The following is a 19856-nucleotide window of genomic DNA, read 5'->3' as shown; positions in this document are numbered from 1 at the left end:
AAAAATAAAGATTGATGCTTAAAAAACTCGATTTATTTTACTAAATAGCCAGCAGCAGTGGAATGTCTTAAATAAAGATTTATTTACAGATGCTCTTAGGTCTTCTCGGTGGCTGTGGAATGTGATTCCCTGGAGATTGTTCAAGCCAGCAGCAGTAGCCATGGTGAGCGACGATGGTGAGCACTTTCGGCAGGGCAACCAAAGTGCTTTGTGCCCAGGAGAGCAATGCCGCTGCGCACGCCAGTTACAGAAGGAAACATTCTGAACCTCCTGTCTTTCTTATTCCTCTTGTAACAGACATGATCATCGTTCAATAAAGGTTGCCAAAGTTCAAAAGGAAAAAAAGCTGGGTGATGAGTACTCACAGCTAGATGAGATGATTTCTGCTACGAAAAATGAAAGCTGGGAGAAGCTTTGAACTTCATTCAACACAGGGAACCTACAGTTAACAGAAACTGACTGTACACTTGAATGTACATTGGAACGGGAGGGACAAGCCTAAACAAGATGACCAACTCTTCCGGGATCGAGGCCATTCCACGGCAGTTCATCTAAACCTGTGGCTTCATGATCCTCACGCTGGTGTAGAAACGCTTGAAGTCCTTCATTGCTTGTTCCTCAATCTGGATCGAGCGGATGGAGGACGGGGTGTCAGTCTCTGGCTTAAACCAGCGGTTGGGTACGTTGTCCTTCACACCAACAACTTCTGGCGCTCCGCCCAGGGATGGTATGGCAAAGCCTGATGTCCGGGTTTTCGGACTGTGGGAGACAACACCATGGTGCCGTTTCTCCTGCTCAAAAGTTAGTTGGTTTTCGATCAGAAACTGCACTTTGCCATATTGCTGTAAGAAAATACATATAAATTTAACCTCAAAAGTTGGTTGGTTTTTGGTCAGAGGCTGCACTTTGTTATATTGCTGTAAGAAAATACATATCAATTTAACATCAACCTGCTGCATCTGTATGTCTCTGAGTGAAGGCCGTGATAGGTTGGGTGAGGTAGCTGAAGATGACCAAGGAGGTGTGCTCTTATCCCCTTCATGAGCAGGAACAGCACGAGCAGGTGTTACAGATATTGGACTTGAGCACGCATCAGGCATGAATGAAGAAAGCCGGAAAAGCCCAGCACTGTCAGGTGAATCCTCGTGGCGGTCTTTTGCTTTCGTTGTCATCAGCTCGTTCGTTTTCGACCTCTGCTCGCTTTGAATATCACGAAGGGAAGCAGGTCCCTTCATTATCTTAGCTCCACCCCAGGCAGGTCCCTCTTGCTTTGGTGTCACAGGCACAACAGGAGTAGGCAAGCTTAGCTTTGGGGTGTCATCAAGAGCACCACTCAAAAACAATGACAAGCCACCTTTCTTGGTTTTCTTCTTTGATGAATTCGGCCGGGAAGCTTTGTCCAATAATGGACAGAAGATGGCTTTTGTGTTACTCGGAGTGCCATCATCAGATGGTTTGACTGGTTCCTGCTTGAATATATAAATTTATTAATACTGTTGTTTCCTTTAACATACTAATAGATAAATAAATAAAACATCCATAATGAACAAAACGATGATTGAAGCAAAGAACTATAAAGAAATGCCTACATAAATAGGACCAATTTTATGTTTGTGACATGTTTTACCCCATTTAAGAAAAAATCCTCAATTTTACTCCAATTAACCAATTTTATGTTTGTGACATGTTTTACCCCCTTCTAATTTTTGTTGGCGTCATGACCATGATCCAGCTGCAGTGAGAGGGAAGGGTACGACCCATCAGCGTCGGGATCTTGAGGTTCTCCAGCAGCAAAGGCGAGCCTAGATGCCGCTCCGCCAGCACCTGTGGTACCCACCGTCCGACAAGCCTAACAGGTTCACGGTTCACGGGCCTAGAGACCTCAAAGTAGGTGGCGTTCTTACCACCAACACGGGTCAGATCACCATGATGTTGCCCGTAAACAGAGCCAGGCCGCCTGGTCACCATGGCCACAAGCTCCGTGCCGCAGGAGCGGCGACGTCGATGCAGTGGAGTCTGGGAACGGAGGCAGGGCATAGCCTGACTGCGTTGTGGAGGACAGAGCCACAGTCAAGCCAGCGACACCATCCGGAAAGTCACGGCGCCGAGGACGGAGATACGGCTACATCGTCAGGGAGCTGCGGGAGGCAACACTCGGCCTCCGCTGACGACGGGGAGTACGACACACGGTGGACTACGACGCAGAGTCACCACCAGATGCCGCCACACTTCCCACGACCAGAGGCCGCCATCGTAGGCTGCCACGTCCTGGATCAAGTGCATCTGACTCCAGAGGGGGTCAAATCGACTGCAACAGCCGCCGCAGCTGGCGATTTAGGCAGATAGGAGGGGAAACGTGGTGGCCTCCAGTCTGCTCCCATGCACCGAACATGGCCTTAGTAGCCTCGCCTCACTCTGCATGTTGTGGTGTTGCGGCTGAACAGGAACCGCCTCTTCAGCACCTCCATCATGTAGGTCGTCGCATGCTTTCCGGCCGACGCCTTTGCAGGGAAACCTCCAGACTCCAGCGGGAGCGCCCGGGATGAGCCCGAGCAGCAACGTGCCTGGCGTCGCTAGCATTGTCGTGAGTTGTGGTCTTTGCACTACTCCTGCTGGCCGACATCGTGTTTTACTACAACAGGTCCCGGCAGCAGCAAAGCGGCACGCGCGAGGGACCAAAGGGCACGGCCGTGGCGGTGGCTCAAAAAAGAGGTGCTCCGCCGGCATCCAGCGATGGTGGCACCGCAGGCATGGCGTCCTTGCCAAAGCACTGGCACACCCGGGTCATCGGCGGTGGGCACTAGGGTGAGCCAAACCGACTGATGGGAAGGGCGCAAGGTACAGCATGGAGGACCCCCTGTTTGTGCCTGTGTTAGTGTGGCTGGAGAAAACCAAAACAAATCGGACCTAAGAAAGCCGGTTGGCCAGATTAATCGGTTTACGTGGTATCCGCGCTGAAATGTGGGTGCTACCAGTCAGAACACAGAAAAAAATAGAAGCGGTAAAAGGTTGCAGAAGTTTGTTTAAATCGAGTAAAATGGGAAGTTTGTTTAAATCGATTAAAATGAGAAGTTTGTTTAAATCGAGTAAAATGGGAGAATTTCTGTTATATGGGGTATAACCCGCCACAAATCTGAAACTTAGGGGTAAAAATTGGACTTAACTTTTAGAAGGACCCCGATAAATCCCGAACGTTCGGATTTTAAGCATTTCATCCCAAACGTTTAGTTGACGCAAGGTGGCGACTTAAGTTGTTAAAACATGGCAACTTTGTCTGCGTTCATTTTTTTCTCAGAAAATTGCCATGTTTGTCAACCTCGAGTGAACTAAAGTTGCGATGAAAAACATTCGGGTTGCCATGCCTAAGATCCAAACGTTCTGGATTTATTATATCCGTAAAAGAAAGAAAGAAGATATTCTGCCTTATCAAATTCTTAGCCACCCATGGAAGCAACACTCAGAATAGGTACCAAAAGAACAAAGGTTCGCATGGCCTCTCACCACTAGGTATCAAGAAATGCAAAGGTGCAAAAATTAGTCAAACAAATCCACCAAGACACGGCCAAGCATATATCAAAAAACTGCTAGCAGCTAGGATCATGGATAAACACGACCAGTTCAAAATTATACCACGGGACACCAGTAAGGCCGGTGCAGCCATATATTTTCCAAAAACCCAAAGTTGGAGGTTGTTGGAATTTTCTCATTTTTGTGGACTAGTTAGAAAATGATATAGAGAACTAAATATTGAAGTGTGGATGAATAGAAATGAAAGTTAGGTGGCACTTAGCACAGAAAACAAAATTTCAAATGTAGGACACAAATCATTTTATTTTCGGCTGTATGGTCTTTAAGATCGGTACAAGATTTTTCACTGGCTAGGAATACAGGCATGAGATAGACCTCATAATAATAAGCACATTTGCACAAAGCCAACACTGAAAGAACCAAAGAAAATGAACCTTATTGGTATCAAAAGATAGAAGAGCACAGACCTTTTCTGAAGAGCCATGGGTTGGTAACACTTCTGGAAGCTCCTTAATGTGGTTTTGCTCCTTGTCCTTGTGCTTTATAGACGTAATATCAGATTGTGCTGCCTGCTTGATTTTCTTTTTCTGTTTCTTAGAACCCTCAGATTTTTTGTTTGGCACATAAACTGAAGGTCTTGAAAATGCTTCTGTTTTAAAGCCAAGCTCTGCAAGTTCACTTTCAAGGGCAGCCCTAGACTCAAGCTTTGCTAGCTGTTGATCATCAAGCTGATGACCATCCAGTTGTTTAGCCTCGAGCATCTCAATCTGCTGCAGTTTCTTGCGAATTGCCCTGATCTGTTTGGAGACAGCTTGCTCTGCATTGCTTTCTTTCTGAAGGAAGTTACCATAACCTGACATTCCATATAACTTTGATGCAGGCTTCTGACTGTCCCTGAGCCTAGGGAATCCTCCTGCATCATCTCCCTCTGCATCACTATCAATGACAGCAGGATAAGTAGCTGTCATTGTGGGAAGACGGCGGTGACTCCAGGGCTCCGAGGATTTTTCATCCAGCAATCTCTCCAAATTTGCAAGAATTTCAGGAGAAGCATTCATAATTGAAGGAGCTGCCACTGTGAAGATGTAATCAAGGTTGCGAATAGCTGTACCCTGCATCGCATTGCACAGCAGAGTACTAAAATCACTATATGAAAATTAATCAGGCATGGACAAAGGATGAATGCATATCAGCATGTGGTAACAACTGTATAATGCATATCAGCATGTGGTAACAACTGTATAATGCATATCAGCATATGTAAGCTGTAGCACAGCAATGCATTACCTCACAGTGCTTCTTGAGCTCTTTGGCTTCCAAGGAATCAGCGACTTCAAGAAGTTGTATAGCATTCTTTGGCTCCATTATATACTGAATTGCAACTTTCTCACAGAGGCTCTTCAGACTGGGTATGCCTTTGTTCATTTCACTGTTGGTTACAGATAGATCAGTTTCGGGCTGGACATCATTAAACAAGATGTCTTCATCCAACTCTTCCATCACACCACTCCATTCTGACAAGGGCTTTTTGCTTTGGATTTTGGGTTTGGGCGGATACTCTGGATGGTAAATACTAGAAAGCACAAGCATATGTGTTTCACCAACACAAACTGATGATGCTCGCTTAACACCATTCACTCGAGTAAATACTGGATTTTCATCCTTACGCTTCTTTGCATCACACATGAAAACATCACCAGTTGATGTAGCCAGTGCAGTCCAGTACTTTCCAGCTGAGATGCTCACTACATTCCGTCCACACATAGAGAATATCTGTGCAGAAGCAATTTAAATGTAAGCATCAAACACATAACATAGCTTGAAAGATGACCTTGACATGTAACAGCCGAACCTGTTGGCATCTTAAGTCCAGATCCGATGAATTCCAGTAAAAAAGAGCACCATCAGACGTTAGAGCAGTACTGTGCATCACTCCAGCTGCCACAGAGATCACCTGAAGTCGCTCCATACGATGAAACTTCACGTTTGCATTTCCACCCTTCTTAAGACATCTAGCTATTACAACACGGCGAGGCGTCACGAGACGATGACCCCAAGTGAACACCTGCAGAAGAGGGTGACATCAGCAGGTCTGAGGTCTGTTAATTTTCTTGGTGTGAGTTTGAACCGATATTAACTTACCTCACCATCAGCCCCAAACACTAGTGTATGATATTTTGCTGCAGATACACCTTTAAATACTTTTCCTTTCAAATACTCTACCATTCTTGGAATGCAATTGGATGCTGAGTTTGAGGTGCCATAACCTAGCTGGCCCTCCTTATTGGAACCCCATGTGAACACTTCACCAGTATCGGCAACTGCTGCTGAGTGCTTGTTTGCAGCGGCTACTGCAATTATCCTTTGCTTGAGTGAACTAACACGCCTTGGTGTTGGTTGGGTATCGACAGAAGGGTAACCAAGCTGACCCTCTGCACCGTCCATAGCATTTTATTATAGGCCATAAGCACACAATAATAATACCGACAAGGCATGCGTGCTCAGAGTCTGTGTTGCTGTAAATTTTAGAAGTACATTGCTGGAGACACATTCACACATACCTCTGTTTGAACCCCAGGTAAACAATTCCCCAGCTGATGTAGCAATCACTGTGTGATGTTTCGCTGCAGCCACAACGTTCACTTTTTTACGGCCTAATCCTACTGTCACTTGGCGAGGGGTAATCACAGCTGTCGTCTGGCCACTGCAATAAAATGGTAGTTGTAGCAACACAAAATAAACTTCACAATAGCATGAGAAATGGGACTTTTAACACCGAAATGCCCAAGACATTAGTTCTCAACTACTGTTGAAAAATGCTAGCGACTTTAAGCTTCATTGGCACATTTAAATATACTACTCCCTCTGTCCCAAAATAAGTGTCTCAAGCTTAGTACAATTTTATACTAGAGCTAGTACAAAGTTAAGACACTTATTTTGGGACGGAGGGAGTAGTAAGGTACATGTGCATTGCACGTGGGAGCTTAGATAACTGAAGTACGAACGAATATCGGCATACCACACTACATGTAAGTCTGGAGTCATATATGCCTGACATATATGATGTAGATTTAAATCCCATAGTTCACCACATTGAAAATCAAATTATAGCTACAAAATAATCGAGAGACTGCATGGTATATATACTACACAAAATTAATGCGAAATATGTCCAGCACATTTATTTTAATCATCATGTACTGCAGTTCTGAGTAGTTGGTGGTGTATCTTCAAAGCCAAATGGACTTTATGAAGGTGACATAGCCTTAAATTATAAAATCATAAAAAAATTGAATGGTAATTCATTTAGAAGAAATTACTTTGGCGAACTAAAGTATGGAAAGGTCTAAAACAAATGAGAAGTGCCTATAATTTGATGTGCATCATAGATCACCAGGTAAAAAGGAATGGTAGTTCATTTAGAAGAAAAAAGTTAAGAGAATTGAAGTATGGAAAATTCTAGAACAAGTGCTTGTGTTTTGAGGTTTGTGCATTCTCTGAAGAACTTACCACAAAGTCATGTGAAGGTAACCATTTTCATCCTTCTACAAAAAGTGTTCTATTAGATACTGTGTGACTGCTTACCTCCGAATATCCGGATGTCCAAGACGACCACCTCGACCAAATCCCCAAGTGTATAATTCACCATCAGAACTAACTGCTACACTATGGAACTTTGATGCAGCAACAGTTTTGATGTATGACCCATGCAAGGCATCTACTTTGCAAGGTAGTTTTTGTATGTGGGCATTGCCAGTTCCCAGTTGATAGTTTGTTCCACTTCCCCAACTGAAGACTTCCGTTGCAACTAAAATGGAGAAGGGTAAGGAGGATTCGTAAGCACATTCTAAAGAAATTTCCAGAAGGACATAATCACACCAGTACCAAAGCACTGAGCACAATTAGAGACAAATTAACTGTCTCCCAAAATAGCAGAGAGGAATGCTACCTGAATGGGGAGAATCTCCATTGGCCTGTGATACAGGGCCAGAGAGAAGATCAATAGGTGTACGACCCTTGGTGTCTTCCAAATTGAGGGATGCACCAAACTGTAGAAGAACACCAGCAATGCACAAGTGACCAAAATGAAGTGCTCTGTGGAGGCTGCTCCAACCAGATTCTCCATCCTGCAAAAATGGAATTTAGTGGGAATTTACAAAAATTAGTGTGATACTTAATAATGGAACAAATTTGCATTTAGCAAGTAAAGAGCAAACATATCATACTTCAAATTCACACCAATGTGGACGTTTAAGGATATGTTTTTCTCAAGAAAGAGCATATTTTACAATTTGCCTTTAGTATCTGGATAAAAGTTTTCCTCTGCCAATGCATATAATTTGTAGAATGACCAATAGCAACCCAGCAGTTCGATAAATGGAGGCATGGTGCTTTAATGAAAAGGAGACGATAAGAAAATTCATAAATGAAGACAAAGGTACCCTTGCATCTGGATTAGCACCAGCATCTAGGAGCCGCCTGACGATTGGAAGGTGATTTCTCCATGTTGCAAGGTGGAGGGCACCAAGGCCAAATGCATTTCTACCGTCAATACTTCCACCATTCTTTTTTATCAAGGCCAAAGCAGATTCCACTTCAGCTATTGACCCTTGTTTTGAAACAAGACACAAATCCTTCATAGAGCTTCCAGAACAAGGTCTGCGCGCACCAGCATGCTTCAATGCACCTGGCGGAGATACTGAAGGCTCCATGGTACTTCTCAAATGCACAAGTATCTATGGGGTTATTGAGACAAATCAGTAATCCATCAACAATATCAGAAAATGGCATTTGTTTAGTTTAAAATGTCATGGTACCTAGAAAGGCAGGTCCACTGCTGAACTGCTTGCATGCCACATGTATTTTACACAACAGCAACACTATTTTGGTACTGTTTGACTAATCAGTAGTAAATTTATCTCAATTCTAAAGAAAAAGTCTGGTATAATTACAGTTTTATCTCTGCAAGGAGAACTAGCAGAAAATTTGGATGATTATCATCCACTCTCTAAGACTGCTATCCTAAAACTAGTCAAGTAACATAGGACAGCATGGCACTAGATCTTCATCCCGAGCCCAATTATTTTATTAGAGTTCCATGAGGTTAGGATGCTATTCCATGTCCAAATGGGATGCTAGATAAAGAAGCATCCATAGAATAGAGATCAACCTGCATAGTAAAATGAATATAAATTAGTAGAGGACATAATGCAGAAACTATCGACAGTAGATCAGTCAAAATGATGAAACAGGCTAATTAAGATACAAGACCGGTTTAAAATAGCATCGATTAGTAGAATAAATATTAGCAAACAGCCAAAATAATAGTGAGTGAGATTGCTAACTAGCAAGACTAAAGAATGTTTGATGAAAAACAGGCCGGCATAAAAAAGGCGTTAACGTTAGAGTCTAGAGCACAGCAATAGCAGGACCATGGTTTTCGAGTCACGACTCATGCAAGTCGCTCTGGGGTAGCGACTCGGAAAAAGTCGAGCCTGCAGTTGCAACTAGTCGCGGCTCGCGACTCAAGTCGACACTAAGTTGAGTTGACATTTTTTTGTGACTCATCGACTAGTCGTGCAACTCGAAATCCATGAGCAGTACTTGGCCATATGCAAACTTATATTTGTATTAGAAGTCAACCGGACGGAAAAAAACTTGGAAAATATGTAGCTAACACGATAGAGACCTATAATCATTAATCCCCCTAGGCCTCTTGCAGTCTTATTTTCTAATAGAAAAATGATCATCACATGGTAGTAAAAATTATGATCATAGTAAAAATTACAATCTAACACATAGATTTCTCAACCTACAGGTGACCAGGTGGTCATTTTAGAGTTCCTCTGTCATACTATTTCGTACGGTAGAACACTAGAGCTGCTTTTTGGCCAGCAGCTTCTTTTCTTAATCTTAATCAAGTTGCAAACAAATATTTTACCAGGTTGTGTAATGACCTGATTTACCAGGCAACTGGATATCATCTAATGATCTGATTTACCAAACAAAGCAACAGACTCCGCTATTATGTGGCAGAGAACTTATTTTTTTCAAGATAAGCGTAGAAACCAAAACTCAAAACTGAGCTTCATACTAAACTAGAAAAGATGCCAGTTCATACCTATAAGAGAAGATTGGTTTAGACTTCAGCTGGTGACAATGATGCAATTGAAAAAATACTCTGTCTAACGTAAGGTATAGATTATATTTCAAGTAACTGGTCCGACATAATTAGCAAGTCTAAGTAATGTTCGAGCATCTTTTGAAGTAATATTGGAATGAGCGGCTAAAATATATATAAAACGGTGTAGCAATTGATCAACGGCAGAAAAACAAAACAAAAATGTGACCCGCACAGAAAAGGACATTCCAACCACGAGGAACAGCACATGCTTTTGCATTGCCTAAGAAGAGAGTCAAGGAGAAAAAAACTAACAGGAAATACATAATAATAAAAGAAACTAATAAGAGAAACATCAACATTTTTGCGTGCAGATGAACCTAAAACTGCACCAAATAGAAGCTGAAGCCATCAAACTTCTCCCAAAAATAGGTGCTTTATTATAGAGCTAGACGGTAATCCTCACTGGAAACAAATCAACAGCAATTACACCCGTACGAACATCGTAATCTACCAATCTAAAATGAAATGCAGAAATGATAGGAGTAACCGATCAAAAACCAAGCATTACCCGCTGCAACAACAGGCGCACAAGTCGGGATCAAACAACCGGAGTGGACCGGCATTGCGCCGAGCAACCGCCGGGGGCATCCTTGTCTACTCCCAAGAAACGGATCTAGGACCAGACGAAATCGCGCATAGCACCACGAAAACGAGATCCAACTCATGCCGCATACACGTGAAGAAGAGTAGAGGAGAATCCATTGGCGGGGAATTGAAATGGAGGAATCCACAACTGACCTTGGATTGGATTGGACTCCCCGTCAAGAACACATGCTGTCCTATGTCATCCCTCCTCTCTCTCTCTCTCCGCGGAAGGGATGAGTTTATGTGGGAGGGGGGAGGGGATCCCGGCGTGGAATATGCTACGGTTGGTTCGGGCGCAGGAGGGGGAGGAAAGGAACTCCTCTCTCTCTCTCTTGGTTTTCCTGGCGTGCGTGCGTGCGTCTGTGAGGTGGAGAGAGGGATAGAGAGCGATGAGATAGAGATACGTTTTTTTAACACTGCACTAGGGAGCATGCACGTGCAACGCACATAATATCAAAGAGTCATGGTTCATTTTGTCCTAACTTTTTCCGCTAAGGGAAAAATTATGACGAGAGTTTGCCACTTCCTCTGTCATCAAGATAGTGGGTCCCCGCATCCATATACCATCGCTCCAAACGGGAGGGGAATGCTTCGACTCCAACGTGCTGACGATGTCAATGCACCGAAACAATACAACCCACTCTCGGGGTTGTGTTACGTGGTGACAATAGTAAGAAAGCACACAAAAACAGCCGGGTCTTTGCCTTTGCTGTAAAAGATAATATCCCTGGTGAAGAAAGCAAGAAAACAGGTATGAGGAGGTGACCTTGATCAGTACAATGATAACCAACTTTAGAGCTCAACAAGCTTGTAGAGTAATGCTTTATAGAATCTTTGCTACGGTCTAAACCTTCCAACAAGTCATGGTTACAAAGAGCGGACCCCTGTAGCATTGAGCGAGATGGAATTTGAAGAAACAATTGGGTGCTGCCAACAATTTAAGCGCTCGATATCCAGATGCTAGCATCAGTAACAAAACTTCTCTTGTTGTGCCTCACATAAAAATGAAAGGGTTATTTGGATCTTTCACTTCTGGGAGAAATGCCAGCAGATTTGATGAAGATATTTCACAAATGGTGTTCTGTTTTTTAGAAACTATGACAGAAATGCAAGGATGGTGACAATAGTCAAAGAGCATAAAAAAGACACTCAGCTCGTTGGCTTTGTTGAGTAAGACAAAAAATATGACGTCCTGTCCCTGGTGAAGAAAGCAAGAAAAGAAGGATGAGAGGTGACAATAATCAATACAATCATATCCATATCCAACTGAAGAGCTTAAAAAAATGTAGGCTGAAGCAGAAAATATCTTGAATGATGTTTTGTTCAATCTCTGCTGCAGCATCTGCAACCTTCTAACAGGTCGTCGGTACAATCAACGAGCCCTTAAGAAATAATTGAGGTGCTGAAAACAATTTATTTATCATAAGTGTTGTGCAGCTCTGCTTCACATAAATCAAAAAGGTTCTTGGATCTTCCTTTCCTGGAGCAACAGATTTGATGAAGATATTTCCCAAATGGTGATCATCTTTTTTTTGGAAAGTCTGACAAGAACGTAAAGATGATGACAAATAGTAACAGAGTCGCACACAAAAAAAAAAACCAGTCAACTCAGCTGCCTTTGCTGAAAAAGACGGTATACCTGGTGAAGTGAAGAAAGTAAGAAAACAAGGATGAGAGGGTGACCTTGATCAGTACTACAATGATATATCCAATTGAAGAGCAGAAAATATCTTGAGGGATGCTTTTATTGAATCTTTGCTATGGTCTACACCTTCCAACAAGTCATGGTTACAACGGGCGAACCCACGTCGCATTGAGCAAGATGGAGTTGGAAGAAACAATTGAGTGCTGCCAACCAACAATTTAAGCGCTCACTATCCAGATGCTTGCATGCATCAGTAACAAAACTTGTCTTACTGAATGATATTCCAAAATGCAACAGGAAGACCATCCGTCTTGAATAGGCAAACTGGAGGACATTTCCATTGCAACATCTCTAGTTCTGCTCCTCTATGTACAAAACAGCATGCAATTTGCGCTCTACAAATCATCTTTATCTCTCAACTGACTCATATATAGAGTAGAAAAACATCAAACGGAAGCAAACATCTGCGGCTCTCCAACATCTAATATCGTATATTCCCCAGTGTGTGATGCAGTTATCACCTGGCGATGGCATCTGCATGGCTATCTTGGGATCTCCAGCTCGTGTTGCGGCTCCTCAGACCGCGGGTGAAAACCGAGCTCCACTCCGACCTTGAAGATGATGCCCTAGCAGCATTGGTCGAATGGGCATGCCCAAAGCAGGCAAACATGTTGTCGAACATGCGTCTGACAATTCCCCTCTGCGACGAACGGCTCCCTCTCGATGACCATGAGATCCTCCTCGGTGCGCCGCCATTGTTGAAACCGCCGTCCACCTCAGTGTAGACAACTGGGAGCTCCCTCTCTCCTGCCCTCCGACCACCAGCAAACCTCCCAATGGCAAAGCCTCCTCCAGGAAGCCGCCAAAACGTCAAGCCCACTGTCGTCTCCTCCTCACTGCCAGCCTCGGGCCCAGTGTTGCTGCCCTGGTCGTCGGCGGCACCCAGGTCACCCGCCGGAGCAGATCGCGGCACGTCCGTGGGCAGCTCGTGGCGGCACACGGGGCACGAGTTGCACAGCGCGAGCCACGGCAGGATGCAGTCCTAGTGGTACATGTGGCTGCAGGGCATCTCCTGGGCCTCGTCGCCCAGCTCGAAGGCCTCCTTGCAGACGGCGCAGTGGGAGTCGGCGCCGATGTGGCAGGCGGCGACGACGACGGTGGGCATGGACTCGACGGCGGCATTGGAGGCCGGCGGGTTGTCGCACGGGCGGACGGCACCGAAGCCGTCGGCCTCGATCTGGGCGAGCTGCTCGAGGAGGCGCTCGAAGCCGGAGCCCATGAGGAAGTCGGACATGCTCTCGGGCAGCGGGCGGAGGCAGGATCCGGCGCCGTCGTCGTAGAAGGGCTCGAAGCTGCTGGTGGCGCCGGTGGCGTCGTCGCCGGGCAGCGCGGCGGAGCGGCGCAGCACGATGACCGGGTTGTACGACGACCCCGAGCGGTCCCCCGAGGCGCCGCCACGCCTGCCGCGGCGTGGTCGGACCTCGGCTGGCGCGTCCACGGCGACGCGGCGTCGGAGGAAGGCGGCGGGCGCGACGGCCCTGCGCGGCGGCGGCACGTCCATCTGCTCCAGGAAGCCGCCGTCGCAGCCGGGGCAGGCCAGCCCGGCGTCCCCCTCCGTGCGCACGAACCGCTCGCAGCTGTAGCACCAGTAGGACGGAGCCCCCACCGCCACCACCGGGCCGGCACCCGTGGCCGCCCACCGATCCATCGGGAGTAGCCCCCGCGGCGGCCGCCCCCTCCGCGGTAGGGCTGGCGCGGACCGCGGACCCTCTCCGCCTGCTTCCCCTCACCGTCCTCCAGGCAAGGCGCCGCATATCCGCTGCCGTAGCCGCCCTCGAAGCCGTTGGCATCGGCGTCGCCGTGGTCGCGCCTCGGGTCGGTCCTGATGAGAATCCCGTGATGGTGGTGGCTGGATGGTCCCGTGATTACAGGGGACGTTGCTGCGCATTTTCTCCTCTATTTTTTTCTTGCCTGATTGAAAGTTTCGTTGGTGGAGTATGTTCAGCCTATTGTAATTGCTAAGTACACCCAACAGACGGTGGATTAATGAGGGATGTTAGATTAAGATCTGTGGGATTAATCGTGGGGTGTTGATTGATTGTTTTTTTGTGGGGCGTTTGATGGGGTGTCTGTAGTGTAATTCTTGTTGGATTGTTTATTAGTAGTATAGATTATGCACTATTCATCAAAAACATTCTTTTCTTCGGTAATTGTGGTTGTGCCGGAGGTAGGTGACGGATGTTGGTGTCAAATTCAGAGATGTTCTTTCATTTTAGTTTTGTCATGTCAATTTTTATTTGACTTGTTGTCACACCTGATACTAGTGCATTAGTGGACATGGAATAGGTAAGGAGACAGGAACTGGGCTGTAAGTGTGTGGGTTAAGCCCGTGAGTGTGTGGATCGCCTCTGGCTTGTTAGGTGGAGTACTTAACCCACCATATATGCCTGAACTCGATATGAAATGAGATAAGTCTGAATCCCGATCTCACCCCTCTCGTCTCTCTCCTTCCTACCCTCTCCTCACCTAACCCCGATTCGCTCTCGTGCGGCCGATCCCCATCCTCTAGGGTTCTTCGTTCGTCACAATTGGTATCTAGAGCCATTTTTTCCCACCACCGTCAGATCCGCGTCGCCGCACCCACATCCTCTTGACAATCGATAACATCCACTGCATCACGTGCGAACTTGCTTCGGTGAATTTGCCCAAAATCATGTGCAGGGTCCGATTTGTTCGGAGCGGGAGCAACGGCGTCGTCCAAGCCTTCTGCGTAGACGCGACAACTCATGGCCACCATGGAGCAGCAAACGTCGAACCTCACGACGCTCACGGAGAAGCTGCTCGAGAGCTTCGTTGAGGAGAATATTGAGGGTGGGAAACACGCGGAGGTGCAGGCTGCGTTCAACCAGCACGTGTCGCACGAGTTCAAGAGCCCGTCGAAGCAGATCGGCCTCACCCAAGCCGAGGTCGATGACATCTGCAAGGGGGCTTCTACCTCGGCCTCGTCGACTCTCACCGAAAGATCTGACATCGACATCGCTCCCACGGCCGTGCTTCACACACCGCCTCCCAAGGAAGGAGTCCAGCACCCCGCGTCGCCACCACCACCACCGGAGCCACATGCTGCATTGCATCCTACTGCCCCGCACCCGACGGTGTTGTCCATTCCACATGCGTTTGCCAGTGGCCAACCACCCGCACGGTTGGTCAACGAGGGGCCACCCTTGCTTCACCGACCAGCGCCACCACCAGCTCCACCCGAGCACGCCCACCAGCATCGCCAAGGGAGGAGTACTTCACCAAGCCACCTAAACACAGTTTTCCTCGCTTTGAAGGAGATGGTCCGCGACTGTGGCTGGATCGTTGTCTGGCTTATTTCGAGCTCTATCGTGTGCCTGAACGCAACTGGGTGGCAACCGCGACTCTCTATGTGGAGGGGCATGTGGCGCTCTGGCTCCGAGCATTTCGACAACAACATTCCACTCTTCACTTGGATATGTTCAGTCGTGCTTTGGTAGAAGAGTTTGGCCCACAAGAATTCGCGTCCATCATGCACAATCTCTTGCAGTTGCGACAGACCAGCAGCGTGATCGACTACATGCAGCAATTTGAGGTCTACATGTACAATTTGCTAGCACTGGATGGCACTCTCAGTCCGAAATTCTTTGTCACCCAATTTCTGCTGGGCCTCAAGGATGAGCTCCGCGCTTTGGTGCGCATTCAGGCCCCCAATAGCATCACAAGGCCACTGTTTTTGCAAGGATTCAAGAAGAAGAGTTGGAGAACCAATGCCCAAATCGCGGCCCTTGCCTGCAGGAAGACCACCACCAACACTGCCCTTCACTATGCTACCACCAGGGCGTCCACCAGCAGCAACATTGATAGGACCAGCAGCACCTCCACCACGACCGCTTGCAGGCGTCAAGTCGGCCGATGATTTCGGTTGTGAGCGACAGTTACGCGATTTCAGATGACAAAATGGCCTCTGTTTTTGCTGTGTGGAGAAGTATACAAGGGAACACCAATGCAAGCGCTCTGCTCAGCTGTTAACAATTGAGATGGGAGAGTATGGGGAGGTACTGTGTAATGACCAAGATGCGGCACTTTCCTTATTTGGGGACGAGGCCTCAAAAGGGGAAAGGGTCGCATCTTAGCGTATCGCAAGTAGGATAACAATGCCATTACATAAATAGAGAGATGAGTATACGATTCGGCTTACACTCGCCACATGCTAAATTACAATCCACACAAGCATTCATTATTCATACATAAAACAGGGTCCGACTACGGACAAGATAAATGGAAAAATCATGCTATCCCATCTTGCTAGTCCCACGATCACGACTATGCGCCTCTAGTCCTCGGGATAAGTCACATACAGCCTGCCACTGTCTTCGTCGAACTCCCACCTTAGTTGGTTATCATCGGGAACTCCTGCATCTGGGGTACCTGTACATGTGGATGTTTATAGTAAACTATGAGCCACGAGGACTCAGCAATCTCATGACCTTGGTATCGAGTCTAAGTAAGTTAAATAGGTGAGGTAGATTAAGTGTTTGAGTTTGCAACATCCTAAGCATGTATTGATGAGGACATCAGCACCATTGTTACACCCACAACCCCAGCTGCTATACATACTGGTCCAGTTACTAGAGCTCGCGGATGCCAATTGAATTACCAGGTACTTTCGTTTCTTGGAAATACTTCTCATGTTCATGAACATATGATGTTGCCTAAGTTAGATACTTTTGTTGTGCTCGTGAATGAAGGACCTAGCATGGACAAGAAGGATATACGTTGGAGCCGGATCAAGCATGGAGAAGAAGGTGCACGCGTGGTAAAGAACAATGGAGCTTCCGCTGGTGACTTTCGCACTTTAAAGCCACCATAAGGAGAGCATGAAGGCTTGGCCGAAATATTCAAGACGCCACTTTATAAATTTCGTCCATAGGCTATTATAGGTGTTGCGCCACCTTATTTTTGGGCCATGCCCATGTAATTTCGAAATACCATAATATAGGCTATTTTTAGAGTTCGTATGTGTGGGGAAACCGAGTTTAGTGATGTTTTCCGACCCCTGCTCCAAGGGTCACGAAATTGCCTCTCTATTCCCTCATATATACATCCCTTAGGGCACCGTTTAGACTTGGGTTTTGTTTAGATTACAAGTTCGCCATAGCTGCAACTTCGCGTTCTTCGTTTGTGTTCCATGACCATACAAAGGCGTCACAGAATCCCACCTTCATCAATAAAGATTTCCGCTTATATTCGCAATATCTTGATTGCAATCTTGGTTTCTTGCTTGTTCTTTTTTTGCGTGCAGGAAACAGGCCTTCATGGTCAGGTTGATCGTGCTCCGGCGTGATCAATAACCTCTCGAAGTTGGTTTAGCGATTGCTAAGGCGCGATGTCCTCACACATTTGTAGTCGGATCATCAAAGTCTACTCCACCAAAACGATACCCATGATCTCATCAAAGGACAGGACAACTTCGCCTCTATCAAGTGGTATCCGATTTCCAGGTTGCTCATGAGATTTTACCAGTTTTTCGTAGTTAGATCGCATCTGTTCTTCATACCTATTGATGGGGTTATAGTCCTAGGGTAGGGTCATAGGCCTGCCCTGAAGGTCCAACCCAAGGACTACCCCTCATAAGGGACAAGGCCCTTAGTCAGTTCCGACTGAACTAAGGAGTTCCCTTCATCCAGTCGGTAACAGATCCTCGACCGTCCAATCGGAGATTAGCATTCGGAGGTAATCAAACTAACCGACTGGATTCCACTCTGTGCATCGTAACCCCCCTGGAGGGAAACGGTCATACGTTTCCATGTGCCTTTATTAGCATTTAAGACGTACGTTACCTGTAACATAGGCATTTATTCGCCACTACTCCACCCCTGTGCACTGAACCGTTGTGGAGGGCAGCGCACTCTATATAAGCCACCCTCCCCCACTGGTGCGGGGGTTAGCAATTCACTGTATTCTATATTCCACTCGACTACAAGCTCCCTGAGCACTGAGACGTAGGGCTATTACCTCCACCGTAGAGGGGCCTGAACTCATACAACCTCGCCGTAGCTAAGGCTCTGCCCATCCTTTCGTACCCTACACATCTACTATCAGGCTTATACCCACGACAGTTGGCACCCACCGTGGGGCAGGCGTCTAAGCGACTTCCGGCGAGTTTGCGACTACATCACTTTGTCATGTCGTCCGGTGCAGATTCGAGCATGGGTCACGAGATCTTCTTCGGCGCTCTCTCCTTCATCGTCGACGATTCGGCATGGCTTCGGGACGCCCCTCTCGACGTCGAGGCGCTTCCCCACCGCGGGGCTACGCACTTCCGTGCCGGCGCCCGCGGCATTGTTCTTCTCCAGCAGTCGGCTCCGGTGTCGACCTACACCGCCGTCACGCGCCGCAACAAGCGGTCCCGCCGTCCGCAGCTCCAGCGTTGGGTGCAACACGCCCAGGCGCGCCAGAACGCGTCTTCACAAGTGGTGGTTCTAGAGTCAGTTGTGGTTGCCCCGCTGTCCCAGCGCTCGGACTTGGTTCCGACTGAGTTTCCTTCCGAGTACGCGGGTCGCGGGCCTGCAGCAGAAGTACACATGTCCAACTACCACGAAGATCCCCGTCAAGCTGGCCGGAACGAGCACGAGATCGGCGAAACATCCGGCGCGCATCGTCCACCTCGCCATTCTGCCAGTCGGCACACTTGGCGGAGCAACGTGGAGTTGTTCCGCACACCCCTCCTCAACTTGGCTGCAGCTGCCAAGATAGCCGATTCCCTTCAGCCGACTGATTCAGAGGCTGGCAGGGGGATCGAGCAAATTTGCGCCCTGTTGCACACGGTGCAGCAGCAAAATTCGGCGGTCTCCCAGTCGCACAACAGGATCCACAAAAGTTCTGTTCATGCGAATACGCATCGGTCAGTTCATAGCCCTGGTTCTCATCAGCGACACAGAGGAGGCAGCCGTTCCATAAATCCCGAAGATCGTCGCCGTTCTCGCACCCCGCTGACTTGATGCGTTCGAAGAAGCCAGCTTCGGAGTCTGCATTCCAGTCGGCGGGAGAGACGAAGAAGGTCAGCATCCACCCGACGGACGACACTGCTGCCCCGACAAACATCTCCACCACCCTCGATCCTAAATAGGAAGCCGAGCTCACCCAATTCCTGCGTGAGAACTGGGACATCTTCGCATGGAAACCCTCTGACATGCCAGGTGTACCCAGGGAGTTGGCTGAGCACCGACTGCATGTGGATCCCACCGCTCGGCCTGTCCGAGAATGCCTGTGTCGGTCTGCCGCGCATAAGAGGAAGGCAATCGGAGAAGAGGTGGCCAAGCTGTTGGCAGCCAACTTCATTCGCGAGGTTCACCACTCCGAGTGGCTCGCCAATGTTGTCATGGTGCCCAAGAAGGACAAGTCGCTCCGAATGTGCATCAACTTCAAGCACCTCAATAAGGTCTGCCCGAAAGACCATTTTCCGCTCCCCCGCATCGATCAAATCATCGATTCGACTACGGGTTGCGAGCGTTTGTCATTTCTTGATGCCTACTCGGGCTATCATCAGATCCGTCTGTATGGCCCCGATGAATTAAAAACAGCCTTCATCACCCCATTCAGGTGCTTCTGCTACATCATTATGCCATTCCGTTTGAAGAATGCAGGAGCTACCTTTATGCGCATGATCCAAAAATGCCTCCTCGACCAGATCGGTCAGAATGTGGAGGCGTATATGGATGATATCGTAGTCAAGTCACGCGAAGGTTCCGACCTGCTGACTGACTTGGCAGAAACATTCGCCAACCTTCGTAGGTACGATATCAAGCTCAACCCCGCCAAATGTTCATTCGGCATTCCCAGCGGAAAGTTACTCGGTTTCTTCGTTTCCGAACGAGGGATCGATGTCAACCC

General features: G+C 47.4%; 1 protein-coding gene and 1 pseudogene across 4 annotated transcripts; both read right to left on the bottom strand.

The window, feature by feature from the left end:
- Positions 1-259: 259 nt before the first annotated feature.
- LOC123426190 lies at positions 260-10674 on the bottom strand. 4 transcript variants are annotated; one of them, XM_045109975.1, is made up of 13 exons: positions 10451-10674; positions 10221-10325; positions 8346-8698; positions 7971-8264; positions 7478-7655; positions 7114-7336; positions 6090-6232; positions 5671-5960; positions 5381-5593; positions 4816-5301; positions 3996-4640; positions 870-1466; positions 260-791 (listed from the first exon to the last, which is right to left on the bottom strand). In XM_045109975.1, the coding sequence occupies exons 4-13, from the start codon at positions 8238-8240 to the stop codon at positions 552-554; spliced, it is 3285 nt and encodes a 1094-aa protein (XP_044965910.1). In that variant the 5' UTR covers positions 8241-8264; positions 8346-8698; positions 10221-10325; positions 10451-10674; the 3' UTR covers positions 260-551. The 4 variants fall into 4 exon arrangements, with proteins under 4 accessions (XP_044965910.1, XP_044965909.1, XP_044965912.1 ...); XM_045109974.1 differs by lacking the exon at positions 10221-10325; XM_045109977.1 differs by lacking the exon at positions 10221-10325 and having other exon boundaries at positions 951-1466; positions 10451-10672.
- A 1675-nt stretch (positions 10675-12349) lies between these two features.
- Positions 12350-13650, bottom strand: LOC123430051 (annotated as a pseudogene).
- Between the last annotated feature and the right edge of the window lie 6206 nt (positions 13651-19856).

This window comes from Hordeum vulgare, chromosome 2H (assembly GCF_904849725.1).
Source record: "Hordeum vulgare subsp. vulgare chromosome 2H, MorexV3_pseudomolecules_assembly, whole genome shotgun sequence".
NCBI lineage: Eukaryota > Viridiplantae > Streptophyta > Magnoliopsida > Poales > Poaceae > Hordeum > Hordeum vulgare.
Note: the sequence above shows the minus strand (reverse complement) of the source record. Positions and strands in the feature narration are given on the sequence as shown.